Raw genomic sequence first — 21,329 nt, forward strand, 5'->3', positions numbered from 1 at the left:
CGGTCACAACGGTTAAGGAAAAATGGTGGAAACAGTGGCCATATCTCATGTTATATGCATCATTCCATTCCCATAGTCCCCCACCTTTCCTGAGAGTACGGAAGTAGGGAAGTGTGTTCCATCATTTGTCTACTAAGATTAGCACAGGTCATTTTTTGTTGGCTTTGTCTTTCCAGTCTCTGTCCCCCCCCTTCCCCTCTCTCCTTGGCCCTCCCCTCCCCTTCTTTCCTCTCCCCCCTCTTTCTCTACCTCTCCTGGAACATTGCAGATGTGCTTTATCTCACCTCCTAAAGGAGGCAGAGTGTGGAAGAAGAAAGGGCTGTGTCTTCAGATGCCTGGGGTGCCACTTTTAGCACAGGGCCAGAGGGAAGGCCTTTCTTGCTCTGAGATTTTTGTTCCTCCATGAAGATGGAGATCCAACCTCGCCCTTCCCTGCCCCCACCATGTCTTGAAGCATCTGTGTGCCTTCTTTCCAATATGCTTATCCCACAATCCTGTGTATCCCAAGTATCACCTTATCCCTTTCTCCATGAGGCCAGGACAGGGGTCAGGACTTGTCTGTTCTTTGTATATTCCCCAGGGCTCAGAGATCACAATACAGTAGGGGCCCAACTGTTGTTGTTTGTTCTTTGTTCAAGGACGAAGACCAATGAAACCCTGGGTGATGTCTTGACTGGCCAGCGAATGGGATTGAAGTGAGGCAGAGATGCACAAAGTGTCAGCCTCACTCTCTCACCCAGTCGTCAAAGCCCAGTGGCAGAACAAAGGTCAGGATGACAGGGGATGGCCAGGATGCAGTGGTGACTTTGGAGTCTTCATTGTCTGCCCAATCTGTGAGCACTCCACACCGCCTGATTCCGCCGCCTTCGCGTCCATTGGAACACATTGTTCTCCTCCCCCCATCCTGCCAGGGTGGGGGTAGAATCCCCCCTCCCCCAACTCACCTGTCAGTGCCCCTCGGCCTGGTTTAGGTGCTTAGTGTTTGTTGAGTGGAACCAACCCCCCTTATATGTATTTTCAGCTCTTGCCTGTCTCCTCAGGTGGGGAGTCACAATTTCAACTCTGTCAGGTATACCACTGTTTGGATGTCAGGGAGTCTCCTTTCATTTTCTCCTCACCTTCCCATCTCTTCCCCCTTCATTCCCATACCTGGTCAAGACCTCTGTACTCACACCTGGGCAGGTCACAGCTCCTCTGTGTCACCATTGCCAAACCCAAGACCAACTCTGACTAGATCATGGGCATCAGTCTGAGGGGGAGGACCACACCTTAGCCCCTTGCAGCATTTCTCCACAGCCCCCTCCTCAGCAGATGCTAAAATAAATGGGGGTTCAGTTGAGCAGAGGAGAGAATGTGCTGGCATTAAACAGATCATGAAAAGTGACCTCATGGACCCCAGCCCTCCCCATTTGTGTGGATGCTTCCCCAGACCCCCTGGAGCCTCAGCCTGCCCTCAACTGCTCCCTATAATAGTCCTGTTTTCATCAGTGACATGACAGCTGTCTTGACACTGTCACCAGGAAGAAGGATTAGCCTGGTTCTGCTTGAACCCAGAAATCAGAAACTGGAGTAGTGAGTGTGTGCATGTGTGTGTGTGCAAGCACATGTATATGTGTGAGTGTGTGCACGTGTTTGTGGGGGGGGGCAGAGAAGTACATGTAGCTCTCCCAGAGAGGGTTGCCCAGAGGAGGGCCAGGATGCCCTGGGGGAAGGATCCCCAGGCCAGACTAGATGCACTCTTGAAGGGGGAGCCATAGAAGAGATCCTTGCTCCCAAGGCAAGACCAAGTGAAGTCTGCAGCCTTTCCAAAGAAAGATGCTGCTCCTGTGAACAGCCTTGCCTTGCTCCCAGTGACCCCACAGGAAGCCTGGCAGACATTCGGACTCCTTCCTTTTTTTCCATCCCATCCCAAACATCTCTGAGTCCTCCCTCCTCCTAAATGACCCTGGGCTTCCATGGAAAATGGAGGGGGTGTTAAGGACCCAGGCCCCTAGAGTGCCGCACAGCTGCCTGGCCTCAGTTTCTTCATCTGTAAAGTGAGAACATTGGACCAGAGGGCCTGTGAAGTCTCTGCACTCCCGATCCAGGACACTCAGGGCCTCCAACATGGGGCTCCCATCCATTCTCTCTGTCTCAAGACTGGTTTTAGTGGATGGTGTGCTGGACTTGGGACTGAGTTCTGGCTCCGATTTGACCAGTCGTGTGACCCTGGGCAAGTCACCGCATCTCTATGAGCCTCAGTTTCCTCCTCTGTGAAGTGAATCATCCCTAGCCCCACTTTAGCATAGGGTTATTGTGAGAACAGCGCTTTACACCACGATGTGGGATGATGGAGCCCCATGGTCACGATTAGTGCTCTGTCCTCACTACGCCCCAAACCCTCTATGCTCCTGGTTGATTTCCCCTCCCTGAAGGTCCTCGCCTTTCTCTCCCTCTGTCCGGTGGTCCCCCTCCTTCTAAGGCCCTACTCACTGTAGCCTTCCCTCACCGCCTCGGTAAGCACTGATGTATCCTTTCTCTGCTCTACCAACTTAAGCCTCCAGGCGCCAGCTCTGGCTTACGCAACGTCCTGTGCTGCTCCCTCATTGGTCCTGGTGCAGTCTTGTCCCTCCAAGCAGCCTGAGCTTTCTTCTCTGCCTCCCTGGCCAGGAAGTGAGCCCAAGACCCAGCATGCAGGAGTGGGGCTCAGTGACATGGGCAAGGCTCACAGGCTTAAATTGACACAGAAAACGCTTCAGGGGTGGTTTATTCCAGAGACACAAGAGACACTGTTTCTGAAGGGGAAGGGTCCAGCCGAGGTCCCGAGGACCCTGGCTTCTAGGTCTTATACACAGAAGAGACACATTGGTTTGCGAGGCTGACGCCCCTCCTCCACCATCCAAGTGGTTCCTGTTCCCTCTCTCTCCACTAAACACAAGGACTGACCAGTGGGTCTCAACAGCAGCAGGAAGGAGATGGGGCCGTGGGCAGAGATTGGGCTCTTTTGCTATTCCTGCTCTCTGTCAGCTGAGGAGGGAGAGGGCCGTCCCATGGAGATGCAGTGGAAAAAACTACTTGTCAAGAGACCTGGGGACTAGCCCTAGCTTCATTGCTGAGTGTCTGGATAACCCGCACTCACCGTCTCTCCTGAGTTTCCCCATCTGTAAAATGACAGGCCTGGACTAGGGGTCTTCTGCAGTCCCTCCCATTCCTTCCTCTCTGACTCTGACACTCGGGGCGTCCATTTCTTATCACTAATTCACCTGCTATTTCTCTCATGGGGATATTGAGAGGACCAGAGTTCTGAAAAGTGTGGCAGAGGGTTTGAATGAGGTTTTTTCCCCTGCACTCTTCCTATCTGCTGGTCCCAAGTCTGGGCCACCCATTCCCTGTCATCCTGCAACCCCACTGCATGCTCCCACTTCCCTGGATGTGACTCTCCTCCCATGTCATCCATCCAGACCCCCTTTTTCCTCTGTTCCCCCATGTCAAACTGGCCAAGAAAAGAGGAGGAAGCAAGAGGAGCATCTCTGGAGGTGAAAAGGGAGGAGGAGGTGTGGGGGGGTAAGCCTTTTGGAAGGGCATAGCATCAGACAGTGGCTGTCTGCTTGATGCTGTGGAAGCTGATCCTCGTGGGGGACGTGGGGATTGACATGGCCCGGGCAACCCGGACCCGGAGGGAATGGTGATCCTGCCACCTGCGCCACCTCTTTCTCACAGCTGCTCGGACCTGGAGAGAGAGAGAGAGAGAGAGAGAGAGAACAGAGGAGGGGCCAACCTGACTTTGTTGTTGGGACTTTGGTATGCAAGGCTATAGCTTGAGCCCATTCACTGGGCTCAACTTTCAGGTGAATGACTGAATTTATTTTCTTTCCCATTGTGTAAATAATGATAACATCAATAGCTGCTATTTCTGTAGGGTTTGCCAAGTGCTTGATAGACATTGTTACATTTGAGCCTCACAATAACCACGTGAGGAAGGGGCTATCATTATGTCCATTTTGTGAATGAGGAAACAGACTGAAATGAGTAGTTGTGTACCTGGTATTTGATGGAACCTGCATCTTCCTGGTGTCAGTTCTAACCCTGCCATGAGGCATCTCTATGTGGCACATTTAGTGAATGAAGTGGGATAACTTTTTAAATGTTCTCAAAGAGAAGACATGGCTAGGCTGAGGAATGTCTCTGTTAGAATGATCATGAGAACAGCAGCTGTGAAATGAACCTCAGTGTGTTTGGAAAGTCGCTGACCGCACAGTATTAGCCATACCCAGGGCTCCTGACCCCGAGGCAGCCAGGGAAAGGGGCTTCCTCTTTGACAAAGGAAGAGACTTTCCCAGAAGCCCCCACACATGCTGTTGGAACAATCTTTCGTTAACTCCTTGTTGAACTCAATAGATTTGAAAGTGTTCTCACTTCCCTGCGCATTTCTAGGATGTTGTCTGATTATCGATGGATAGATTGACTAAATTAATCCCAGCCCAGATAGCCCTGGGGAAGTGCAGTGTTTGAAGGGGCCCCGTCTGCAGCACCTCCCATCACCTCAAAATCACTGTGCAGTGCAGAGTGGTAGGAGAGGGAGCAGGAGCCAGGTCTTTTGGCCCCCCTGGGGCTCACGGACTGCTCATTCCACTGTTGCCTTTCTGGCATCCCACGGGCTACTTATCAACCTTCCAATTTACATAAAAGATAAATATATGGTGGGATTGGATTATTAAAACCAGAGAAGAAAGGTCTTCATAAATGGTGCTTCTGCCCCTTCTTTCATGTGACCCTCATTTGCTCACGGATCACTGCCAGCTCAGGCTCACCCCAAACCTCTGCATTGCCTTGTGGGTCCCCTTCACTTTGGATACTTTGGAGAGATAGTGCAGAAATCTCTGATGACAGAGTTGGTGGCATGATGGGGCAAAAGCTAACTGAAGATGGGCATCTGGGTGCCATGTTGGCATCCAGACAATGGGCACTGGGGAGGATTTAGGGGCTGCTCAGAGAGTGTGGACTGGCTGAAGTCTGTACCTCAAGGGAGAGGCCTCACAGATGAGGCCACAGGTTCACTGGAGCATCATGCTTTCTTTTACTGAGCTTTTCCAGAATTAACCATCCCTTTTTCCCCCCTCCAGAGCTCTGGGAAATCTATTATCTGCTGCTGCTAAGGCTGTGGGGGAGAATTCTCAAAACACTTGGGAGCAATTAGATTTTTTTGGCAAAGTTTCACCTGACTACTGTTTAATTCGATTTACCTCATCTGTTCCTTTTGTTGCCAAGACCTTGGGGACACCACTTCTTTCTTCATTTGCTCGCTAGAGACTGCTCTCATGTCACCTCCTTCAGTGGCCTTGCCTGAGTCAGCCTCATTAAGATGGCTTGGGGCTTGCTTCTGCACGCTGTGGCTCTCCTTATTGCTAGGTACCCATAGATGCTTTGGGACTTTTAGGGGGCCCCATTTGTGGGGTCAGGGCTGGAGGGAGCAGGAAGGACATGGAACCAGGGGAAGCAGTACTAAGAGCCAGGACATCTGGGCTCTCTTGTCAGCCCTTCTATTGACCGAATGAGTGACTTTGCCTGCATCCCTGGGCTTCATTTTCATCATACACCAAAGGAGGGCTCTGGATGGGATCTCTCCAGTCACTGCTAGCTCTGGCATTCCAAGTACCTGGGTGTTGCTGGCAGAATTATTATTTTATAGAAGCATTCTCCACAAGGTCCCTTGAGCTAGAAAGTTTCCCTGGGTCCACTTAACATCAGAGGCTTGGACTTAGTTCCAACCCTGACTCAATCACTTATGTCACCCTGGGTAAGTCATCTTTTGGGCCTTCAGTTTCCTCACTTATCAAAGAGGGGATTCAAGGAGACCTCGAGGGGAGACTTTGGCCCTTTTTCTGTGATCTTCTGATCACTAAAGGGCCTTCTATCTCGAAGGTTCTCAGACTTGCTCCTCTGTCCCTCAGTTTCTTCCAATCCAGGAAAGACCTGATTCAGAGTTTCCCTCTTCCATGACACCCTCTCCAGGGAGCCCTATCCTGCTCTCCTCCCTCCTGTCTTGGCCACGACCTCAGAAAGGGCACAATGCTTGAGCCCCTGCTTCTGTTTTTGCATGCTTGGGCATCTGGGATTTGGTTATCTCAAGTCTGTTCATCTGTCTGGTTTGCCAGGGGTTGAGTGCCTTTCTCCCCTTAACTCCTGGTTCCTTTTCTAAGGGCTTTGGAGATGCCTTGAAAGCTCAGCTCACTCACCTCTCCATTCAGGAAGCAGTAGAACACAGAAACGAAGAAGCCCTGGTGAGGAAGGTGGGAACCCATTAGTGTCACATTCCTAGGCAACTCTCAGCCAGACTCTACTTGGAGCCAAGGGGCAGAAAGGGATTGTAGGGTAGAAGTGGGAAGGAATGAGGGAAATACCTTTATAATGATTCTGCCTAGCTCCCCACAGAGCATGGAGGACAATTCAAGTCCCCCAGACCATAGTTCAGGGTGAACAGTGGGGAAGGTGTGGGGGCAGGGGAAGCAGAAGTGTAGTATCCATAACACCCGTGGATGTAGGCAGGGTGCTGTCCAAGGTACTGAGCTCAGTCTCCCAGGACAATCGCATCCGTTCAGAGGATACTGCTATTATACAACCCTAAGCTTAGTCCCCTGATCTAGGATTGACCAAGGTTTAGGAGTCATTCTGAGGCTGGTATTAAGGAGAGAGTCCGTCCTTACTCGGGTGAGGGGTCAGTCTGTGTCCATGGCTGGGTACTTGTGAGCAGCAATGTGTGTCTATGGACACCTGCCATTGCTGAGCATGCATGCATCTCTCTCTGCAGGTGAGTGAAAGTCTGTATCTGTGCCTGTCTACACAGTGCCTGGACAGGACTACCTAAGCCGGTACCTTCTCTCTTCTCATATGCACTAGCTTACCTGTGTATGTGTGTGCATATGGCTGTGTGCAGGTTTGGTTCACATATACAATCAGCTCTTGGTCATCTCCCCATAGATCATCTTCTCTCCCATGTCCACGGTCAATCTCAGGTCACTTTTCCCCTGGCCCACCTCCCCCTCCAGTCTCTTACTCCCTGCTCTCACAAAACAGACTCAGATTTCTTTCTTTCTTTTTTTGGCTAGGCAATGAGGGTTAAGTGACTTGCTTAGGGTCACACAGCTAGTAAGTGTCAAGTGTCTGAGGTCAGATTTGAACTCAGGGGGGCAGCTAGATGGCACAGTGGATAAAGCACTGGCCCTGGATTCAGGAGTACCTGAGTTCAAATCTGGCCTCAGACACTAGGCACTTACAAGCTGTATGACCCTGGGCAAGTCACTTAACCCCCATTGTCCCACTAAAAAAAAAAGATTTGAACTCAGTTCTTCCTGAATCCAGGGTCAGTGCTTTATCCACTGTGCCACCTAGCTGCCCCCTCAGATTCTTTTCTATAGCAACCTTCAGTAACATGTGTTTACACAGGCATGCACCCCATGCTGGCACATCCCCTGACTAGGCATTTAGTGTGCATGTATATGCAAGAACAAGTGCCCCAGGACCCCTTCCCTCCCCTCCTGCCCCCAACCTTCAAGGCTCTAACCTGGAAGGACTGCAGGAAGGAATTGAAGTAAATGAACACAATTTGGGACACATCATCATCTCCAGGGTTGACAAAGAAGAGCATGTAGGTGATGCCCAGGAGGGGCAGGAGGACCAGGGTCGCCTTTACTGCCTTCCTGGGGGGGGAGGAGAGGAGAGAGGCCAAAGGTCATTGGGGCTGTGGGCACCCCTCCTCCTTGATGGCACAGGAGGTAAGCACCAAGCTGAGCACAGTGCAGGCCCCCTGGGGTCAGGCATCCATTCAACACTTCATTTTTCAGACCTATGAGCATTGGGCTTAGCCTGCTAGGGACAGAAAGCTTCATGTGGTCAGGGACCACAGCCTAGTTTTGTGCCCAGTGCCCAGTGCCTGATTCAAAGCTCTGTACACTGCTGGTGTTTAATAAAGACTTGTGCACTGGCATGGAAATTCATGCATGTGCAATACATGCACATACATATACTACACACCTACACACATACATGTACACACACACTTGCACACAATACACACCTACACACAAACACACATACATACACATATATATGTATAAGGTGAGACATCTCATTTTGTGGAGCCTGAGGTCTCCCTCTCAAGGGATTCTCTCAGGAGTAAGAGCATCTCTGTGACCACACTTTCTGGCTGACAGGTCAACTCTATTAGACCTCAAAAGTGCTCAGGGCACAGGGACTGAGGGGGGTTTTCAAGTACTAAAGGCAGGGCTATAGGCGGGGAGTAGCTCTAGGGAAAAGAGGGGGGGATCTGGAGTCAGGGAAACACAAGGGCAGAAGGGACAGACAGGGGTCAGGGGAGCCCTGGGACTGAGGGGAGATCCAGGGATCAGGGGAGCCCTGGGACTGAGGGGAGACCTAGGTGTCAGGGGAGCCCCAGGGAGAAAGAATGGTCCAGGGTTGGGGGTGGGAGAGGTCTAGCAGATGAAGACATTGCTGGTACTGATTCCCAACTGGTTTCTAGACTCTGGTGGGGATCACAGCCATAGGAACATGGCTGTTACTTTAGAATGGAATTAAATGCATGACCGGTGGGATTCATTTAACAGAAAATCACTTTACAACTCATTTGCTGCCCACATCTGCCCCCTTGGAACAAGGGGTGCTTAAGCACAAAAGGGAGGGAGGAGGTGAATAAGGACGGGCACTGAGCAACCCTTGGAGAGGGCCAGAAAGGAGGGGCAGCCATGGCAAAGGGCCGGGTGCCATGTCAGAAGATGAGAAAAAAGAAAGCAAAGGATGCAGCAAAGCACATGTGATCCTTCTTGATCCAAGTGGACACTTTTGTGGGTTACCAAGGCTGCTTGTTCTCATCTGTTAGGCAGGTAGACAGCGTAGGCATCATTATTCCCATTGGACAGAATTAGGAGGAGAGACACATGCGTTGAGTAAATCGTACAAGGTCACACATATCATCTGGGCCAGAATGGTCCTTTACCCCCAAATCTAGCCCCCTTCTTACGGTTCTGCAGCTCTGTGTCCACCAAGGACTGAGTGGTCACCAACAAGCATAAGCTTTGGTGGGAGCTTCAAGTTAGCCAAGAGGAAGAACTCCCTGATGAAGATCAGGCCACCGAGAAGGGGTCTCCTCTTCTTGGACATGGGCAGAGCACTTCCCCCCTCTCTCAGTGGCTTCAGAACAGCTATCACTACTTGGCAACAAAGCAGGGGGCGCCTGAACGGAGCCAAGAGCACCGGCTGCCTGCAGGTTGGCCACTTACCTGTATTGCATCGTTTCTGAAGTGGTGGATGCTCGAAGCTTCGTCATCAAAATTCTAACAATGTTGAATAGGAAAACAAAATTGATCTGGAGGGAGGAAGACAGACAGAAACTAGCAAAGACCTAGGATGAGCTTGGAGACAGTTCCAGTACAAGCGAGAACCTAACCATTGAGCTCCACAGATCGCTCTGTCCATTTGTCTGTCTGTCCGTCTCTCCCTCCCCTCCCTCCCTCTCCTTCCCCCTCCCTCCCCTTCCCTCCCTCCCCCCTCTCTCTCTGTCTCTTCTCCCTTCTCTGTTCTTCCTCTGGCCTCTGACATTTTCATCCCTCTTTCAAGGCCTAGCTCAAATTCCATCTGCCCCATGAAGGCTGCCCTGATTATCCCAACAGGTGGAGAATGATTTCCCTGCCCTCTGACTGCCCCAGGCATTTTGTACCTTCCATAGTGCCTGGAGCCACCTGTCTTCTGTCAGACAGAGTTCCCAGACTCAGAAACACCAAGTGTCAGAAGAATGGGGCTGAAAGACTCCTCTGTCCTTATGGTGAGAAAAGCTGTATATAACTAAGACTCTTGGAACAGACAGACTTGTTTAATTATGGAGAGGAAGCTTTTCTAGTCCAATGACTGTATTAAAGGCTTGTTTTTCTTAATGAAAGAGCTGAACTTTAGGCTCTATGCCCTAAACAATAGAGGACAGAGTCCCATTAGCTTAGGACTCTAGCTGAGGCCCTGAGGTGGGGAGGGGGAAGAGACAGAGACAGACAGAGACAGAGACAGAGAGACACACAGAGAGACAAAGAAACAGAGACAGAGACAGAAACAGAATTATGGGGAAATGCCTTATTGTCACTTGTCTTTCTATGCTATTTCATTAAATGTCTTTAGTTTGAACTAATTGTATCCTCTGGTTGACAACTCACTAGTGGTGGGGGCTCATGAACTGTGGTTTGAATGGATGGGGATCCATGGAGTGCCTTGAATTTTCGGGGGGTATTCATGCAAGAGGAAGAACTCTCAGGGTCTACGTAAGGATTATTAACTATTAATTACTAGTTGGCCACCATATTGTACCTGTACTCAGACAATGCCTGTGACCTAATAGTTGCCAAAGAAAAGTTTGTTGACTATTGTTTGATGCCATGAGCCTCCTCGACCTTCCCTCCATCTTTCAGCCCCTCTCAGAACTTTCTTCAGCCCTCAATAGAAGAACAACTCTTGGAGCTGCTCCTGGAAGAATGATTATTTCGGCTGCTGGAACCAAGCCAGCTACCAAAGCGCCACATCTGGACACGAACATGGTCCGGCCCTAACCTGGTCTTTTAACAAAGGAACTGTACAGTCACTGTGACCTTCTCAGCTGGCATTTAGAGTTGAATGTCTCTTTTTCTCCCTCTCCCTTTCCTGGAGAATCAGCTTAACATTTAAGAAAGCAGCACTTGGCATTGTAGCCAGGACCTAAATGAGAAGGTCAGCTCAATTGGGGGAGAGCTATGACCCAGGATAATGTGGGCGGGAATTCTTGGGGTGAGGGGGAGCAGGAGAGGAAAAGAAAGCTACTTTATCATAATATTATTAACCCTTTCCATTTTCCATAGATGACAACCAGGTCCTCCTTGGAGTAACCAAAGATATGGAGAGAACACAAGGTAAAAGGCACCTTCCTTCCCCTCACATCTGCAGACTCCTGGAGCCACGCAGGCAGATGAGACCCAGCGAGCCTGAACTGACCACAGACAGATGCACTGTCAAGCCTCTTTTCACCATCTCTGGGCACATAGATTCTGTAGCCTTTGCTGGGGCTCTGTCCAAGCCCTGGTAACTGGCAAGTTCTCTTCCAGTTCAATCAGCTGACAAATACCAATGATTTTCCCTCCCATCACCTCCGGTATTTATTCCTTCATCTCCACCCCTATCATGGCCCCTTCCCAGGCCAGGCTCTCTTTGCCTCTCACTAAGACTCCCTCTGCTTCTGTTTGTTCCCCTCCAATTCATCCCCTACCAACTGATGCCCAAATGGTCTTTCTTTTTTTTTTTTAGTGAGGCAATTGGGTTTAAGTGACTTGCCCAGGGTCACACAGCTAGTAAGTGTTAAGTGTCTGAGGCCGGATTTGAACTCAGGTACTCCTGGATCTAGGGCCGGCGCTCTATCCACTGCACCACCTAGCTGCCCCCCAAATGGTCTTTCTGAAGCACAAGCCTGACCATGTAATGTCCCAGCTTGAGTCTTCAATGGTTCCCTATTGCTTTCCTCTAGCATAAAATAGAAAATCATAGGCTTGGGTTTAGAACATTTCACAACTTGGCTGGAACCTAGCTTTCCATGCTTGTTCCACATGGTACCTCTAAACACATTCTATGTTCCAACCAAATGGACTTCTCAAACCAAGCATTTTTCTCTTCCCCCCTCCAAACCTTTGCATAGACTGCCACACTCCTGCCTGGGATGCCTTTCTTCTTCACCTCCACCTTTTGGAATCTCTAGCTTCCTTCAAAGCTTAGTTGGATGGCCATCTCCCCCCAGGGAAGCCTTGCCTGAGCCTCCTGGTGATTTGCCCTCCTGGGCTCAGCCAAAGTCAAACAGTCTTGCCCCAACAGAGCTGACAATCACTCTCCATTCAAAGGGTGAGTGTGTGTGGGCTTCACTACTCGGCTGGGGTCCAGCATGCACAGTATAAGAAGACCATGGACAAGTGGGACACAATGTGAAGGCGGTGCAGGGATGACCCCAGCTTGGATGCGCTCTATGATGCCCTCCCCTAGCCCCCACAGTGCTCTGGGAGGCCCGGAAGCCTCTAAGCCTGACCCTTGGCCTTTCCCAGAAGAGGGTAGGCCTTCTGCAGGAGACCTTTCTCCCCCTCTCCTCATCTTCCAGGTGCTGGTGTTTTCCCTCTGGAATAAACTTTCCTCTTCTCTGTATCTTCTGTCTGCACAGTTGTTTGCACGTGGTCTCCCCCATTAGACTGGGAGCTCCTCAAGAGCAGAAGCTGTGTTTTGTATCCCAAGTGCATGGTAGGAGCTTAAGCATCTGGCACACAGTAGGAACTTGATAAGTGCTTCTTGAATGACTGACTGAAAGGTTGAGGACTGAATCAGAACCATGGAGAGGTCCCTGCCAAGGGACCTCACCCTCAGAGGCCAGCAGTGGCTCTTGCTCCCTCCCGGGCCACTGGGGCAGCACCTGTTGCTCTTCATTTCCTTTCTCTCCTTACAGAATGTCCCCTCTTGCAGTGGGGCCCTGGGCACACTTGTCACAGGCGGGTATTTAGAATCTTGCTACATATGTAAAGTAGCCCGAGTAATCCCCTACCAGGGGGCATCAGGACAGTCCCTGTGCTGTTCTTCGAAGGAAACTGGGGGGCGCTGTTGGGCAGGCTAAGGAGGGAGGGTGTCCCGGCCATAGGGGCGGCTTTTACAAAGGCACAAGAGGTGACTTGAGGGAGGATCCACTAGTGGGCCAATGGGACACTTGGAGGGAGGAGAGTGATGGTTCCACTACTTCTGACTCGTCTTGCCAATGAAGCTCCTTCTTTTTTCTTTCTCCTTCAAAGAATTCAGTTCAGACAATCCCATTATGTGCAAGACCAATTGCAAGGCACTAGGATATGAAGGCGAAAGCTCAATGGCCTCTGGCCTCAAGTAGCTTACAGTCTACTAGGGGAAGCAACAGATTTTCACCAAGAGGGAGGAAGGGTCCGGGGCTGCAGGAGAAGCTGTGGCTGTGGCTAGGAGGAGCTGAGCTGGAGAGAAGCAGCAGCTAAGGCAGGGGTGATCTGAGGGGAACTGAGAAAGAACTTGTTCTGGAATATTCCCTGAGTCATCAGCTCTCCCAGCTGAGAAGGCAGTGAGGGGACTTCATCATCACACAAGGCAAGGAACCCCTGCCCTTTCCCCCAAGGCCCATCTTCCGCTTCTGGACCAGGACCAGGCAGAGAAGATCTGCTCAGGCAGAAGCACCCTTATGAGTTCCTTTGCCCATGTTATACTGTGTACACAGATAATAGATCCAAGCACAACCAACAAGTGTCAGATGAAGAAACAGAGAAGAGTGGATTTGGGGCATCTGGGCTCAGAGGTCGTCAGGCACCCAAGTGGCCCCACTGAAAACAATCTGGTCTGTTTTCTTCCCAAGACATGACAGACACGACAGGGACTCCCCCCAAACTCATCAGACATGACTAATCAGCACTTCCAATGATTCCTCTGGACACAAATGATCCTACCAGAAGTACCCTAACAAGATGCTTAAGGTGACCAAATCTGAAGAGCAGAGGGCACAGGTTGCACATACTTTACTTTTGCTGACTGAAGGCAAGGGATATAGAAAGAACAATTGTTCTTCAGATGTTTCTATCCAAATTGGGTCTAGCTCCTGAGTCTCAGTCTGACATCACTAACTACTGATAGAACATTTCCCTCTGAATGTGCCATTGTCCTCTCACATGTCCAAAAAGGAACTCATTCTATTCCCCCAAAACTCACCCCTTTCCCACTTTTTTCCATCACCATCTTTTCAGTTATCCACTTTTACAACCTTCAAGTACCCACACACACATATGTACATATACACACATGCATATATAGGCAACTGGTGTTTTAAAAAAAATACATATGTATATACATCTCTCTCCTCTCTGTCTGTCTCTGTCTCACTCTCATCAGGTGCCAAGTCTTGTTGACTGTCCTACCAGATCTTTTGCACCCTTTCCCTTCTCTTTTGGTGGACTTTAAGCTTCATAAGTGTTCGCTGGGTGATGAGACAACACTAACCAAACTTGGTGAGATCCTGGACCACATTAGCTGAGGCATGACTTCTAGGAATTAGGAAGGTGACAGTCCTCCTATCCTCTTCCCTGCCGAGACCTCATCTGGGAGCCCCACTCTAAGAAAGATGAGCTATAGGGGATGAGGGAGGCAGGCAGGATGGTGGAGAACTTTGGGTCCATACCATATAAGGGTTAGTGAAGTCACTGGGGGTGGCTAGTCTGGAGAACAACAGCTTTGAGGGGGCAAGTATTTGAATGGCTATCATGTGGAAGAGGGATTAGATGTTCTGTTGGTCCCAGAGGGCAGGACTGGGAGCAATGGGGGGAAGCACCAAAAAGGCTGACATGGGTTTGGTGAAAAGAAAATCTTTTTAGCAGTTAGCTCCATGCCAAAGTAAAATGGATTGTTCAGGAGGTGGTGGAGAGTGGGAGAGAATCCCCAGGACTTGAGAAGAGCAAATGTTGTCCTGACTTTTAAAAGTAAGGGAAAAGAATAGAGGTTGTCACTATGTGCCAGGAAGCTTGGCATCATTTTCTGGGAAAATTCTTGAACAGATCATTAGCTCCATGGCTGTTGAAAGGGAGGCAGCAATGACAAAGAGCCAGCACAGCTTCAAGAAAAGGTCATGCCAGACTCACCTCACTTCCATTATTTAGTAAACTAGACGACCAGAGGGAATGCCGCACATAGAGTTTAACTAGATCATCAGAAAAAAGAACTAAATCTCATACTATTCATTTGAGGGAAATATTCCAGTGTCCAAAATATAGTAGGTCTTAATAAAAACCTGTTGATCAGTTGGAAGAGATGGATATGTGGACTAGATGATAAGGCAATTGGATGAAATTGGAATTGGTCGGGTGGTTCTCCTCCACTGGGTGGACTCACTGTCACATTGGCAGAAGTCTCCAGGGGGGAGCTCCAGAGATCTACTCTTGCCCCTTCACTGTTTCTGATTTTAATCAGTGTCTTGGACAAAAGCAGAGATAGCAGGTTCCTCACATCTGCAGAGGAGAAAATACTCTGGATCATATAATCAGGATCTTCAAAAAGCTCAGCAAGTTAGAACCCTAGATTGAATGTGATAAAGTGAGATTCAATGGGGATAATGTGATGTCTTACATTTGGGTTAAAGTACCAGTCTTATGAGTACAGGTTGGGGGAAGCCTGGTTAGCCAGAAGCTCGTCTGTGTCTGAAAGAGAGCTCAGTGAATTTCAGAGACAATGAGTAATCAGTGGGATATGGCAACCCCGAGTCCAATGTAAGCTTGCACTGAATTGAGGAGGTGGCATCCAGAACTAGTGAGGCTGCCATCTTTTGGTGTTCTTCACTAGTCAGACCCAAATCTTAGGCATGTATTCAATTCCAAGTGCCTCAGTATATGGGGAGAGCATTCCAAACAGGGCAACCAGGATGGTAAAGGACCCAAATCCATGTCATAGAAGGCATTGATTGAGCAGGATTAACCTGGAGAAGAAGACACTAAAGGATAGGAGACCTGCTATCAGGTATCTGGGTGGGGGTGTCTTTCTATGCACAAGGGGTGAGACTTGTTCTCTTTGGCCCTGCAGATTGATGAGTGGACGTTGCCAAGAGGCCAATTTGCGTTTGGTGTTAGGAGATATCTCCAATGTGGGTCTTTTCATGCTTCTTTTCTTCATTATCATTTGTGGGTTTGCCCTACAGAAATCCACTGTCTGATGTTGGCCATCTTCCCATTGCAAAAATGTAACCCTTGTGATCCTGTCTGCCCTTTCTTTGGACTCTCTGACACTCACTGTTTCCAAATCTGGGGTGTGTGTGTGTGTGTAACACACTGTGTGTGTGTGTAACACACTGTTTCCAAATCTGGGGTGTGTGTGTGTGTGTGTAACTTAGGTACTAAGGAATGGAGGGTGTCATGACTATTGGGATATGATAGTGTCAAAGCACAAACACCAAATAAAGCATTTCATAGAAAAAGGAAGTTACTAGTTACTTTGCTTTAAGTAGACAGAGCAAGCCCCAGGAGATGCTGGGAAAATTAAGGTTGTCCATGCCTGGGACATAGTGCCTTCTATGTCAGCCTTGGGATCTATTGACCACCATCCTTGCCTATTATTAGAACAAGGTGGGGGCAGCTAGGTGGCACAGTGGATAAGGCACTGGCCCTGGATTCAGGAGGACCTGAGTTCAAATCCTGCCTCAGACCCTTGACACTTACTAGCTGTGTGACCCTGGGCAAGTCACTTAACCCCAATTGTCTCACCCCCCCCAAAAAAAAGAACAAGGTGGTTTTTAGTCTCCACCCATGACAATATCATGATTGCTTTTCTCTCCATGAATGATTGGTCAGCCTCCCTGTTGCCTCCTCACTCTGGTGCCTGGGTTTCCCCACGTGTGTTTAAATTCTTACTTAACATGCCATGCTACTTCCCCTTCCCCAAAGGTCTTTTAAATTTCTTTGGAATAAGATCATGCCTTTCCAACCATGAATTAGTGTCAAAGACACCAAAGAGTCTGGATTCACATCCTTGTATTCAGACCTCTAGTTCACTGTGCTGATTCACTGTCCTCTTTGCATTTGGGCAAACTATGAGTCCATGGGCTTTCACTCTGGCTCTCTTCTTGGATTTGATCCTCTGCCAATTCCTGGTCGTTTAGAATGGCTTTTTCCCTTCAACTACACCTGCTGCTCTCAGTGCTCTGTGGCCTGGCACATCAGTTTGGACATTTTCTTCCTTCCCCTCTATTTAAGTTGAAAACTCTCTTGATCACATTCAGAGGACTCTAGCAAAACAGATACTTTGGCAGCCCTCGTAAATGCATTTCATCTCTGGCCCAAAGCCCATCGCTTCCATTTCTTAAACGAAGGTCCAGAAATACTTCTGCTTTCAGATGCCCATAATCATCATACCTCCCCCAAATTCAGCCTGAGCTTCATGCCTGTCTTTTCTTTGATCTCAATTCAAAGCAGCTAATTCAGTGTTCCCGGGAGCCTATGGCCACAGCACCCAATGAGTCTGGGGGCATATTATAGCCACACAAAATGACTAAATATGGCCCTTGCCCCAGTGGCTCAAGGTGCCTACATGCACCAACATGCACAGTGAGCATCCACCAGTGCCATCCATGAGTGGCCATCACATCCTCCATGAATTTGTGGGGCTTGGTGTCAGTCAGAATTGTGTCAGAATTCTGCTCTTGAGAGCAGAAAGGGCACCTGGAGGTTAAAAGACCAACTGCTCTGGGTCCTGGCTTCAGCCCTTGCAAGCCAACCAACCTTGGCCAAAGCAAGAGAGCTCTCATCTGTACAAAGGGAGAAAACTCAGAAGTTTTCCCATTTGTGAAATAAGGACATTGATTCCTGCACTCCCTACCACCTCAGGATGTGGAGAAGAATGTATTTTGTGATCTTCCAAGCCACAAAGAGATGGAAGCTGTCATGGGGAGCTTTTTAGCTCAGTGTGAGTTAGCAGCCAAGAGAGCTAATGGGAACCGAGGCTGCATTCACGGGCCATGGCTTCCAAGATGAGGACGTCCTCCCAGCCCCAACCCTGGTCAGGCCACTTCTGGCATACCTTGTTGCATTCTGGGCACCACAGTTTAGTGAAAGTGCTGACCAGGAGAGTGAAAGACCTCCAAGTCATGCCTTAGGAGGACTGATGGAAGGAACAGTGGGTGTTTAGCTTGGAGAAGAAACGATGGGGGATGGGGATGCATTAACATTGACTTCCGAGGGAAGGGACTGGGGCCAGACAAGAGAAAACTTAGGAAGAATATGACACATGTGTCCAAGTATTTGAAAGGCCATATGGAAGAAGGATTAGACTGGCTCAGCTTGGCCCCACAGGTGGCTGAGGGGCACCACAGTGCACAGAGCACTGCACTTGGAGTCAAGAAGATCGAAGTTCAAATCTGGCCACAGACACTTCCTAGTTGGGTGACCCCGGGCAAGTCACTTCACCTCTGACTCAGTTTCTTCATCTGTAAAATGGGGATAATAATAGCACCTACTTCCTGGGCTTGTTGTGAGGGTCAAATGAGATAATGATTACAGAGCACTCAGCACAGTGCTAGGCACAAAGGTAAGTGCTTAATAAATGCTTGTTCCCTTCTCTCCCAGCCCCAAAGAGCAGAACTAGGAGTAATGGATGAACCTTATAGAGAGAGAGTCGTACTTGGTGCCAAGGAGCATCCTGATGATCAGAGTTGTCTCAAAGTGCTTTGACATGCCTTGAGGAGCAGTGGGTGCCCCTCTTTAGAGATCTCCAAGGACAGGTCAGATGACAATTTGGGGGGAAATAGGAGAAAAATTCCTATATCCCCATGCACTGTACCCAATGGACTAGATCATGTCTGGGGTCTCTTCCAACTCTGCCATTATGTTATTACTGGTTCCAAGGCAGCTGGATGAAAAGTCATGAAGGGGAGATGAGGAAAGCCATCGAGGATCCCTGGGAGTGTTCCCAGGGTGGCCATGTGACTCATGTACTCAGAAAACCCTCCCCCACCCATGGATGAAGGCATGGCTCCATTTAGGTTCAGGCCATTCTCAAAATCCTTGCAATGAGATGTGGCTCTTTAAGAAAATTGGTATACATGAGAGCCTTGAAATTACAGAGCCAGAAATAAGGCTGACGTCAAAGCTGGTTGCTTACAGGTCTTTTTGTTTGGGTAATTTGGGGGGTATGCTACATAATGTATTCACTAGGTAAAATGCGGCCTTTACTTAAATCTACCTTAATTAAAGCTCCCGTGTGGATTACCAACACAGCAGCAATTATATTTCTGATGTGAATGTTAGGCAAATCGTGGGAAGCGGCCTCGGGAAGAATCTGCTCATTATCGCCTTATTCTTGCATCAGCTCCTCCAGTGGGGAGGGGGGAAGAGGGCACAATGTGGGCCCTTGGGACCTGGGCCAGCTTTGGGAAGGAAGGGATGAGGGGCTCAGGGCTGCCATGGCAGCCAAGAAATCACAACCCCCCATATCTGCCAGCTGCAGTTACTTCTGCTCATACTTGTTTGCAGATGAGTTTGAAAGCTGAAAGAGAGTGTAGAGACCATTTCCCCTAATCTCATTTCCAGAAAAGTAAACCGAGGCACAGAAAGGACCACCCCCTGTCAGTAAAAGACAAAGCTGGGACTAGAATTCAAGACTTCTGATAGCCAGTGTTTGCCACACCTGTGTAGAGTGGAAGCCATTGTCAGCCGGCAGAGGTAATTCTTCTTGCCTGTGGTCCTAGCTCTGAGCCCAGTATCCCTCCCTCCCCCCACCTTTGTGACCATTTCCCTGATGCCCCCAAGCTGCCCTTCCTAGGCTAGAGTAGTTGGAACAAAAATGGTACTGAAATGAACACATTTTCCCCTGGATTACCTTCACAGCCACCATCCCCATCATATTCCAATCACCACCATTCTTTCTCACTGCCGGTATCAATGCCTTCCTCATCACCGTTATCCCATTCTGGAAGCTAGGTGCTACAGTGGGTAGAGTATAGGGTCTGTGGTCAAGAAGACCTAAATCTAAATCCAGTCTTAGATATATACTGGGCAAGCCTGGGCAAGTCACTTAATCTCTGCTTGCCTCACTTTCCTCAAATGTAAAATGGGATAATAATAACACTTACCTTGAAGGGTTGTCGTGAGGATCTAATGAGATAATATTTATAAACACTTTACAGGACCTGGCACATGGTAGGCACTTAAAATATTGTTCCCTCCCTTCCCATCCTCTTCATGCCCATCATTGTTATAGCCCCCTCCTCATCCCTGTCATCCCTTTCTCATTCCCATTAGCATCATCCTCACCACCACCACCATCGTCACCATGAGAGCCCCAACAGTGGCTGGTGACTCCTCACTGAGAGACACCAAGCTAGCGATTTGTTGGTCTGGCTTGAGGAAAAGAGAGGTCCGATGTTTCCTAGGGCACCTGTCAGGGTGTTACTGATCATCTCTTGAGATGCGATGCCACCCACCTCAAGTGATTCACACAGATAAGTGATAGTACGAGAAGGAAATGAGAAAGTGCTGCTCACGATGACAATGACTTCGGCAAACAATGGCAGGCGACACTGTCATCTCTTCTGCTTATCAAAAACAAGGACTTGGAGAACAGACAGACTTGGGAGGTTGGTGAAGAAGACGGAGTTTGATAATGGGATTTTGACGTCTGGATCGTGACTCAAAATACAGGTTCTTGGCTGGACACTTAACAAAAGTTGATAAAATTACATTTCCATGGAATCTGGTGAATCTAAGCAGAAAGGACTTAGAGGGAAAAGGAAAATCGAGGGAGAAACTGCCAATGACACCTATGATAGTGAGTAACTACAATGTAGGAAGAAGGACAGCCATGAAGATGAACAAAATTTCCTAGTAGTCAATATCCAAGAAAGGAGTCAGCTTGAATTGTGACAACAGCTGGCATTTAGCTGGCCCTTTAAAGTTTTCAAAACACTTTAGATACATGAATACGCTGGCTCCGTACAACAACACTGTGAGCGATGGCTTACGGCTATCATTTTTGTAAATGCCTGGGCATTTGTGAGGTAAAGGGGCAAAGGCCAGATGGGATGGATGACTGGGAAGTAGATTCCCAAGCCCAGAAAGAAAGGAGGGGCTCTCTGGGGAAAAAAGAGTCTGAGGGAGAAAGGAGGGGGAGAGCTGGCTGCAGGCACTGCCCTGGCAACTCAGGAAGTGCCGGACTGATGCCAGCTTTTGAAAACACACTGCTCAGCTCCCCTGGGGCCATGGGATGGGCTTGGGGCTTAGTCTGGGGTGTGAGCAGTGCGATGTGCAATGGCTCTGGGGTCGGGTGACTAGGGACCAACCCTCAGCCTGGCCACTTTTCAGCAGATACTTCGACCTCTCTGGGTGCCAGCTTTCCTCCCTTTATACAAAGGGCATTGGGTGAGATGATTTCCTGGGTCCCTTCCAGTCCCCAATTCAATGATGGTGAATGAAAAGGCATTGGGGCCACGAGCACCCAACTCTCTTCTGTTTTCTCAACTAAGAATAATGACTTTTGGGGCAGCGAGATGGTGAAGTGGATAAAGCACCGGCCCTGGATTCAGGAGGACCTGAGTTCAAATCCGGCCTCAGAGACTTAACACTCACTAGCTGTGTGACCCTGGGCAAATTGCTTAACCCTTATTGCCCTGCAAAAAAAATAGTAATGCCTTTCAAAATGAAAATCATAGAACAAAAATGGTGATGAGGTGAAGACAGAGAAAGTGCAAAGAGGACAGTTTAGGCCCAAATGAGGGGAAAACCTACCAGTGAGGAGAGCTGTCCAAAATTGGAATG

At 49.1% G+C, this 21,329-nt stretch overlaps 1 protein-coding gene across 7 annotated transcripts in view; it reads right to left on the reverse strand.

The window, feature by feature from the left end:
* Positions 1 to 2,728: 2,728 nt before the first annotated feature.
* Positions 2,729 to 21,329, reverse strand: part of CRHR2 (corticotropin releasing hormone receptor 2) — a 102,317-nt gene continuing 83,716 nt past the window's right edge. For 6 of the 7 annotated variants that reach the window (XM_043971994.1, XM_043974610.1, XM_043971212.1 and 3 more), the window contains 4 exons: positions 9,273 to 9,358; positions 7,541 to 7,676; positions 6,216 to 6,257; positions 2,729 to 3,709 (listed from right to left, as the gene is read on the reverse strand). In XM_043971994.1, the coding sequence (XP_043827929.1) occupies positions 3,569 to 3,709; positions 6,216 to 6,257; positions 7,541 to 7,676; positions 9,273 to 9,358 (405 nt within the window). In that variant the 3' untranslated portion in view covers positions 2,729 to 3,568. The remainder of the gene's footprint in view (positions 3,710 to 6,215; positions 6,258 to 7,540; positions 7,677 to 9,272; positions 9,359 to 21,329) is intronic. The other variant, XR_006354051.1, reaches the window with a different exon arrangement.

The sequence above is a fragment of the Dromiciops gliroides genome, chromosome 1 (assembly GCF_019393635.1).
Source record: "Dromiciops gliroides isolate mDroGli1 chromosome 1, mDroGli1.pri, whole genome shotgun sequence".
Lineage (NCBI taxonomy): Eukaryota > Metazoa > Chordata > Mammalia > Microbiotheria > Microbiotheriidae > Dromiciops > Dromiciops gliroides.